The following is a 10,123-nucleotide window of genomic DNA, read 5'->3' on the forward strand; positions in this document are numbered from 1 at the left end:
TCTCTCTCTCTCTCTCTCTCTCTCTCTCTCTCTCTCTCTCTCTCTCAACATTACTATTTCCTCCAGCTTCATAATGGAGATTGGAATGGTGATGGTTCAGATTCTTCAATGCAGCAGAAAAGGATCATCAGTATTTAATCTACTCCCTTGCTTTATGCCCAAGGCTAAGGTCAAAGCTACTGAGGGTAGCCCCAGTGGTAGTGATAGAAGGCTCCAGATGAAGGCTGATAAGAGCATGATAACCATGGGCCAATCACAACATAAACCCTAAAGAGCTGTCTTCAAGGAGAGAAGTACTTCACAAAGAATTTTGTCCCTGGAAGGGACCTTAGATATGATTTGATCCGACCCCCACTTTTTATGGATAAGAAAATGACTTAATTTTGCTATGAATTACCTCTTGGCATCTTAGACTCATAATTCTTATTGGTAAAAAGAGCCTTAGAGATCGTCTGAAACTCTCACTTCACAGATGAGGAAATTGAAGCCTAGAAGGGTTAAGTCACGTGCCTGGGATTACACAGGTGGTAAGAGAGGAAATTTGACCCCAGGTTCTCTGACTCAAGGGTCACAGCTCTTCCCACTGTGCTGCTTTGCCTTCTTAGTCTCGGTTGTTATGATATGGCACTTCTCAAAATAATGGAAGGTACTCCACAGTGAACAGAAGTACTGACTGATGAAGCCTAGAGACTGAGACCACTTCCTTTGACTGGGATTCTCCAGCATATTGGCCCCTCGGCCTGAGCACTTGGTTCCCTGTCTGTGACCCAGACCTATCCATTCATTACCTAGAGGATAGTCATAGGCATGATTACTTGGGGAGAAAGTACCCCTCTTTCCAACATGACTCAAGTACCAAGAAAACTTTAGTAAGCTCTCTAATAACTCTCAGTCACCTTTAATCATGTTTTCTGGCATTGGTGAGTTATATAGACAGTGAGGAGAAAAGTGCTTTAATGTAGAATGTGTGAAGGAGAGTAATGTGAAATAAAGCTAGAAAGGTAGGTAGTAGGACCGTGTAGTAGGTTAAATGACAAGAGTTTACACTGAATTCTAGGGCTGATAGGAAGCCACTCAAGGTTTTTGAGAAGGAGAGTGAAATCCTACACATATCAGGTTTGGGGCACACAGTCAGTACAGAGGCAAGTGTTGAAAGGTATCATGTGTGAAGAACAGCAAGTAGGCCAAGGTTTGTGTGTGTTGAAAATTCTCTGGGATGCTTGAAACAAGCCAGTGTACCAAGATCATGTAGAAGCAAGTAAAAATTGAGAAAATTGAAAAGGAAGGAAGAGGCCAGGCTGTGAAGAGCTTTGAATGCTAAACAGGGGATTTGATACATCATGAAGATCATTATGTGTGGGTCCAACTAGTTCCCTTGTCCTCCCCTGCCTGGGTCATTCCAAATGAATATTTGATTGGGAAAATAGAGGGAAACATGAAAATGTTGGAAACAGAGCTTCTTTCTCATTAGAAAATGGAAAGCATTGAAGCCCAGCTTCAGAGATGGATTTGCACATTTTGAGCTAACTCATCTCTTTCTCTGAGAACTTGTCTTTGAAGTGTAAGACTTGGAGACTTGGGGAGGAGGGGGAAGGGACAGGGAAAAGGATAAAATGCAGGGAGGGAGAAGCTCAGGTTTCAGGATTGTGTTTATCCTTTTTATGTAGCATAGGTCCTAAAAAAGCATCAGGACCTCATTTTATTCAACCACAAAGGCAGGCTGGTTATCTGTCTGGTCTGGTCTGTTTGTCTCTCTGTGTCTCTCTTTCTTTGACTCTGGCTCTTTGTCTCTGACTCTGTTTCTCTCTCTGTGTGTGTCATCATCGTCATCATCATCATCTACTTACCCACTTAATCTATTTTCTCTGTCTCTGTCTCTTTCTGCTTATTTTAAATTTTGGTGATCAGTCATGCCTAGCTTCCCCAGTAACACACCAAGCAGTGTTAGACAATAAAAACCTGACTGTCTCATTGGATGGCCCTAGTTGTCAGGATGTTGGGCAAGCTTAACTGATCTGGGGCTTGAAGAACAACACCCTCCTTCCATTCAGCAATAATTTATGGAACAATTACCATGGATGAGGTACTATGCTAATTACTGGAGAAGTAAAAATAAATGCAACTCAAGCTTTGCCTTCCAGAAGCCTAAAATCTGATGGGAAGGGCAAAAAGGAGAAGACCATAGGAAGAGCGAGATAAGTAGCAGGAAGAACGCCATGGGGAATTTTAGGAACGAGTTCAGCAAGTATATAAATTGAATTGAAGGCAAGATTACTTTCCCTTGGTTGTGAGGAGGAAGCTAAAGAGAAGGCTTCGTGAAGGAGGTGACATCCTTTTATGAGCAGACACTAAGACCTTTCCCCTTATTTAGCTAAAAGTAGCATAGCTCGTGCTCCAATAAAACTTAGTATTATAGGGGTTTAGAATTCAAAGACCTTAGGCACCATCTAACCCAACCTCCTACTTCTACTGATGAGGAAACCAAAACCCAGAGAAGTGACATGGTTTCTTCAAAGTCCCAGTGGGAGTGAGCAGGAAGCCTCTCTCTCCTGCCTGCAATCTGGAGCTTTTCCCTGGGAGTCAGAATTTTAAAGAGCATAGAACTGAATCTTGTTGGCTCATTGCCCAGATTTATATCCCACCAATAAAATCATGCCCCTATAACACAGCCTAATAGTTCCATTCCCCCAAAGGCCCAATACATTGTGGTTAGCCTATAAGGGAGGTGCTAGTATGATTCCCCAAAGACTATAGTATAACAAGAACCTACTACATAAGCTGTATTTATTTTGTTTTGTTTAACTCTTTAGGTGATGCATGTGTAGTACCAAATGACGACACTCTGGCAGGAAAACCAGACGAGAAAGCCAATGAACACCATTCTCCACAAGCTGGTAACAGATCCTTTGTTCCCTGTTCTGAAATTCACAAAGATGATATTTCAAGGTTGTAGATTATGGTCATCCTCCCTTCTGCTCTTTTGGCAGAATGCATCATTGCATCTATTGGAAGTCCCACCCAGGTGATAAAAGTTAAGAACACATTTGGAACCTGGATGAAAGAACCAGTGGATAAGAGTGATGAACGAATTTGGGTGACTGAACATTTCTCAGGTATCGATGCTTGCTAGATGGATAAACATCTGTCTTCCAACTATATTCTTAAACCTCTCTCTCTCTCTCTCTCTCTCTCTCTCTCTCTCTCTCTCTCTCTTTGCTTTTTGGAGGGGGGAAAGTAGGGCAATTGGGGTTAAGTGACTTGCCCAAGGTCACATGGCTCATAAGTGTTAAGTGTCTGAAGCCGGATTTGGACTCAGGTCCTTCTGACTCCAGGGCCAGTGCTCTACTCACTGCACCATCTAGCCACCCCTCTATCTCTCTTTGAAACCCTTACAGAACTGTATTTAATAGTTATTTAATTAAGAGAGGGAATTGTTTTTTAAAAGCATAGCTGACTAGAAGATCAGCTTTTACTTGCAATGGCTGCCTTAAAGGGTTGCTGTGAGGAAAGCATTTTGTAAACCTTAAAATACTATATAGATAGGAGTTTTTATTGGATTTCTCCATGGAGGTATTATGGAAGGTCTTGGAAAAGAATTCCGCAGCTGGAGAAAGAATAGATTAGCAGCAATATGCAATGGTGAAGGGAGACTTTACTCCAATGAGATGAAAGATCTATCTCAATCAACTGATCAATTAATAAGTATTTATTAAGCACCTATGATGTGCTGTAGTACACTATGCTATTAGATTGTAAGTTCTTTGGGGGAAGGCACTATCTTTTGCCTCTTTTTGTATCCCTAGCACTTAGCACAGTGCCCAGCCCATAGTAGGTACTTTATAAATGTTTATTGATCAGTTGTTTGATTATTCTATCCACCAGGGATAAAAATTAAGAAACAATCCTTGCCTTCAGGGAACTACATGCTACCAGGGGAGTTAAATACGTATGGAGTTAGACTCTGCACTTATTCTCCCAACACTCATGTGCACTAGTAGGTAAAGTCCTCAGAACAGGGTTGATTACATCCCCTCATCAGGGTTCTAAGAGTACAACCGAGAGGCAGTGGGGTTCTTCTAATCCTATCAGCTCAAGTCCCCAACTGGTGTATTCCCCCACCCCAGTATCATTGCCAGTGATTATCATTTAACCTGTTACTCATCTTCCTGTTATCACTGATAACCAAGTGATATCAATTAACATTTACAAAAGTGTTTTTACTAAGAAGATACAAGAAGTATAAACACACCCTCCCAAACCAGGGGTGCACTGTCCCCTCTCCTTCCTCAATCTCGGGGGAGGGCAGACTCAGATTTAAAGTAGCTGCTATGAATATTCCTACCATCATCGAGTTCATTTCCAGGTACAATAGATTCCCTTGTTTAGGGAACATGGCATCTTGGCTACCAGGTTTATCTATCACTGGGTTAGGTTAAATGGGTCAGCCATCAAGGCTCCCTCCTCATTGGGTTTATGGGCAAACTCTGCTGGCTCTTCCAACATTGAAAGTCCACAAGATCATTCTGTCTCTAAAAATTCTTCACCTAAGATCAAGAAAGAATAAATGCAACACGAAAAGAGAAGGGAATAAGTATTTGTATAGCACCTACTATGTTCTAAGGACTATGCTAAGTGGTTTTTACAAATATTATCTTATTTTATCCTCACAACAGCTATGCAGGGTAGGTAGGATTATTACCCCCATTTTACAGTCAAGAAAACTGAGATAAACAGAGGTTAAGTGACTTGTCTAGGTCACATGGCTAGTAAATTTCTGAGCCCAGATTTTAACTCACATCCTTCTGACTTCAGATCCAGCACTCTATCCTCATAGAAGAAACAGCAGAGTTGGGTATGTACAGACCATGTAGCAGTCCAGATGTAAAGATAAGGGGCTGAAGCCTCAGAAAATCCCTTCATTGTGCTTTCATTGTTAGCTGTCAATTTCGTCATCTATGAAATGGGTATAATAATAGTACCTGCCTTTCAGGATTGTTGTGAGAATGAAATGAAATTATAATTGTAGAGAGTTTAGCACAGTGCCTGGAATATAGTAAGTACTATATAAATATTAGCTTTTATGCCACTCTGGTCTTCTTTATTAATCTAAATCTTCCAATTTAACTGCTCATGTGTTTGATTGCAGAACATAGGTAAATGTCTTGGCTTCCTTTTCTGTGAATTCTCTCTTCGCAGGCTTCACCGTGAAAGAATTTAAAGATGAAGGCTCTCTTCTAAACGACAGTTACAGGCTTATCAAACTCAGATACCTTTTCTATGGCTGTGGGCATGCTGTCTATAACAACTACCTCTACTATCACAAAGCAGGCTCCAGTATCATTGTGAGGTAAGTGCAATTTAATCATCGGATGATGAAATTTGAGAGCTATAAGGGCCCTGGCAGGTCATCTAGCCCAGTGGTTCCCAGTACTTTTTGTCATTGTTGTTATTCCATGATCCATTTTTAATAGCAACAATTTAATACACTACTTATAATATTCCTTGTGATGTTTTTATTGCCTAAGGCACCATTAAAGAATTTTTAGTACCGGCCCCTTTGAACATTGTCTAGAACCTCCAAAGGGTTAGAACACCACTTAATGGGAACCACTGATCTAGCCTATTCCCCTCATCTTATTTTTATTTTTTTTTTAAAGCAATTGGGGTTAAGTAACTTGCTCAAGGTTACATGGCCAGTTATTTCTGGGTGTGGTACTAAGTATCAGAGGCCGGATTCGATTCCAAGTCATACCAACTCTGGGGCCGGTGCTCTTACTGCGCCACCTGGCCACCCCGATATTCCCCTCGTTTTAAAGAAAAGGAAATTGTACCCAAGAGAAATGAATCAGAATCCTAATAGTTGACACTCATTTAGCAATTTAAGATTTCATTTACTTATTTATTCTTACCTTTGACCTCTAAGGTAGGCACTGAAAGTATTATTAGCCCCCATTTTATTGATAAACAATTTTATTAAGAAAAAAAATCTGAGTTTCATAAAGGTCAAATGAGTTACACAGGGTCACACAGATACTAGGGGTCATAAGTAGTATTTGAAACCACATCTTCCTGACCTCCCTTATCCCCAAGGGTGCAGGACACAGTTATAGCTTTGCTACCATCGAGGGTTTGATTTATTGTTTTGTTGACTGTCAAAACTTAGGAAAGTGATGAAGGAAATTTAATAATGCAGATTAAATTTAAAAGTGGGTCATGTGTACATGGTTGGGGAAGTGGGTTGTTAAACAGTTACCAACACACCCCTGATCTACCACTTTGCCTCCCAGTGACTTGCCTGTGGTCACATGACAAGTGAATGACAGAGCCAGGACCAGGATTCAAGTCTCTTAAGTCCAGGTCTTGTCCTCTTTCCACTGACACGCTCTGTGCTCGTGAGAGTTAACAGTACTTTAAAGGTGCCGTATCCCCAGGGGTGCTTCGGTGCCACAACTTTGAACGGCTGTTTAGAGGGCTGATATCCCTGGATGGAGTATCGAAAGGGAGGACAACAAATCCTATGAGAAGCTAGAGGGTCACTAGCCTTTGGGAAAGGAAACTTTTCCTGGTATTAGGAAGAAACAGCTCCTTCTCAATTTTGTTGCTGTTGAATTCCTAACACCCCTCAATGTCATTGGAGATCAAAAGGTCTCAGACACCACAATCTCTGCCCTTGACCTGATACTCACTCAATCACTATGGCTTAAAGAGTATCTGAGGGGAAGAAATCAATGTGGAAAGATAGGTAGAAGTTACATTGTATTTAAATGCCAGACAGTCATTCAGTCAATTATTATAGAGACAATTAAAACTGCTTGATTATGAGAGTTAGGGATGGGGCAAGGGGTGGGCTTGTTGCTATAGATATGGAATATTGCATGAACTTTCAGATGAGGTCACTATATTATTATTTTTACCTAACTGCTTTACTTTGTTACAGGAGACCTCTCCTGAAGTGAGAGCAATCTGTAAATGTTTATAATATAAAAACAAAACAATCAATAAGATTGGAAGAAAAAAAGCACACCAAAAAACTGCTTGATCAGGAGAATAACATAACACCTGTGTTTTTAGGAATATCAATTTGTTATTCATCCATTAATATCTAGGTGAAGGACATATTGGAAAGGCGAGAGTTCTGGTACAAAGACACCAACTAAGAGGTTCCTGCAATGGTGCAGGTGAGAGGTGATGAGGACCTGAAGTCAGATGGTGGCCCTGTGAATGGAGAGAAAGGGATGGTTTTGATAGTTGTTTTGGAGGTAGAATCCCTAAGACCTGAGAGAAAATAATTGAAAATGATCCAAAGTTGTAAATCCAGGTGGCTGAGAGGTGGTGGTGCCTTAACAGATTGGGAATGTTAGGAAGAGGACTGGGTTTGGGTGAGAAGATAAAAAGTTCTGTTATGGACATGTGGAGTTTGAGGGGGCATATGGAGCCTCTGGGTGGAGATGTCCAGTTGGTGATGGAGGGCTGGAGCTCAGGACAAAAACAAGGACTGAAGATATAGCTTTGGGAGTCATCTTCATTGGGATGATGCTTGAACTCATGGGAGTTGACGAGATTATCAAGAGAGTAGTGGTCCTAGAATAGAACCTTGTGCACAGAGAGGAGATCAGCGATGATCCAGCAAAAACCGCCTTGGAGTGCCAGGACAAGTGGGAGAGGCACCAGGAGGGCAGCATCACCCACCCAAGAAAGACGGAGGTGGTCAGCGCAGTCAGAGGATGCAGAGAAGTCAAGAAGGGTGAGGGCTGAATTCAGAAGCTAGATTGGTGGTGATCTTGGAGGGGACAGCTTCAGTCAATCAGAGGGAATGAAACCCAGACTACAAGAGACTGAGAAGAGAATGGGAAATAAAGAAGGAGGGGTAGAACATAAAGGAAGCTGGCTACGAAAGGGCGGAGGGGTATCAGACAATAGTGCATCCGATAGCTTGTCCAATGACCTTTGAGGTAAAGTAAAAAACACAGATCATGTAATTTGGGGAAGCAGATAAACTGGGAGGCCAGTGTTCACATCCATATATATACTGGAGTTCCCTAGTAGGAGAGTAGGAGTTTGGAGGTGGGGGAAGACATGAGTCAGGTGCTGAACTGGAGAAAAGAAGAGAGGATGATGTGGAGGAAAGTAGGCATAGCAACTATGACCTGGGAAGGGTTGTATAAATGGATAAAGGGCACCTCAAAGCAGAAGAGTTGCTGAGTAATGTTGGTCTGGGATTGGTAGTGAGGAGCAAGGAGTATGCCTCTTCCTCCTGGACAAGTTGGGGACCTGAGGGAAGATGCACCCAATACTGGAGAGAACATAGGTCGATTTTATCTAGTCTGCCCTGACTTTCTGGGTCTTTTGTGCCACTAGAGCCCACTGCTCAAATCTGGTGGAAGTCAGGCTGTGGCTCTGCCTGACACCAAACCCTGGTTTTCACTGGAAATTCAAGAAAGTCTCCTAGGGCAGGAACAGGGTCATCAAGCAGCCACTGATGGTTCAACTCAAAATCAAACCTGACTAGGGCTCAAAGAGCTCTTGTCCTGACTTTTTAGTACCAGAGGCAGTCTCCTGTTTACGACAGACAGACAGACACAGAGACAGAGAGACAGGGAGAGAGAGAGAGAGAGAGAGAGAGAGAGAGAGAGAGAAACAGGAGGAGACAGAGACAGAAAGAGATAGAGAGAGAGACAGACAGACAGAAAGAGACAGAGATAGGGACACAAAGACAAGCAGAGAGATAAAGAGAGACAGAGAAGGAGGGACAGAGAGATGAAAATAATAAACATTTACAGAGTGATTTAAAATTTTCAAAATATATACACTCTCCCATTTGATTAGCACAACAACCTTGAGAGATAGGTAGCATGGATATTATTTATTATCGCTATTTTCAGAAAGAGGAAACTGAGATTTAGATAATTTAGATAAGTTAAATAAGCTGGCCATTGTTACACAGAGAGTCAGTATCAGAGGAAGATTCAAACCTGACTTCAAAGTCAGCACCCTAATGCTTCATAAAAGGTGAATCCCTCACGTCCCCCTGGAACGGAGGCAGCTAGAACAGGTCCTTGTGCTTGGCACATACTAGTTAATAAATACTGATTGATTGATTGATTGATTGGGAAGGGGAAGATTCCCCCTTATACACACACACACACACACTCACAAGAGGCAGAGAGGATGACACCTCCAATGTAATGGATTTGATACTGGGCTTAGAGACAGGAAGTACTGGGTTCAAATCTTTCCTCAGATATTTTACAGCTATATAAACTTTGGGAAAGTAATTTTACTTCTTTTGGAGTTCAGTTCCTTATCTAGAAAAATGAGGTGATTGGACTGTATGGCCTCTGAAGATCCTTCCAGTTCTAATTCTATGATGTTATGATTTGTCCATGATAATACCCCTAGCAAGTGATAGGGACAGATGGGGTAGGAAAGTAGGTCTCTGACTCCAAGCCCAGGGCTCATTCACATACGCTATACTGCTTTTCCATGGATTTGGAAATCAACTATTTTGTTTAGTTTTGGTTTTGCTTTTTTGGAGGGGGGAAGGTAGGGCAATTGGGGTTAAATGACTTGCCCAAGGTCTCACAGCTAGTTTTATGTTGTGTCTGAGGCTGGATTTGAACTCAGGTCCTCCTGACTCCAGGGCCGCTGCTCTATTCACTGTGCCACCTAGCTGCCCTGAAATCAACTATTTTGAAGCTGAGAATGAATACTTGAAAGATAGTAGTGAGAAGTCAGCGATGCCTTTGGATTTGACCTAGTCCAAGGTGACCTCTTCTGCCTCTGAATTCCTTCCTCCAGTGCTATCATATAAAGAGGGCTGGACATGGAGTCAGGAAGATCCTGGGCAAGCCATGTGATCTGTCCAGACCTCAAGATCCTCATCTGTAAAGTGAGGAGTTAAACTGAGTGGTCTCAGAGGTCCCCGGTCAGAGCTCTGGCTTTCTGATCTTATGATTCCTGCCACTGCCACTCATTGGGCCCTTAACTAACAACACAAAGTTGAATAAGTTGATCTCTTCATGGTGTGTCTTCTTTCCCCAATGGGACTGGATGGTCCTTGAGAACAGGAACTATACACACACACACACACACACACACACACACACACACACACACACACACA

At 42.1% G+C, this 10,123-nt stretch overlaps 1 protein-coding gene across 1 annotated transcript in view; it reads left to right on the forward strand.

Moving 5' to 3' along the window:
- The window catches only part of GLDN (gliomedin), an 84,094-nt gene that overhangs the window by 68,011 nt on the left and 5,960 nt on the right, over positions 1 to 10,123 (forward strand). The window contains exons 7-9 of the mRNA XM_069098051.1: positions 2,811 to 2,894; positions 2,988 to 3,113; positions 5,197 to 5,347. Coding sequence (XP_068954152.1) covers positions 2,811 to 2,894; positions 2,988 to 3,113; positions 5,197 to 5,347 — 361 coding nt within the window. The remainder of the gene's footprint in view (positions 1 to 2,810; positions 2,895 to 2,987; positions 3,114 to 5,196; positions 5,348 to 10,123) is intronic.

This window comes from Petaurus breviceps, unplaced genomic scaffold (genome assembly GCF_028583685.1).
Source record: "Petaurus breviceps papuanus isolate PSGF00001 unplaced genomic scaffold, PetGlider_PUasm1.0 37, whole genome shotgun sequence".
NCBI classification, from domain to species: domain Eukaryota; kingdom Metazoa; phylum Chordata; class Mammalia; order Diprotodontia; family Petauridae; genus Petaurus; species Petaurus breviceps.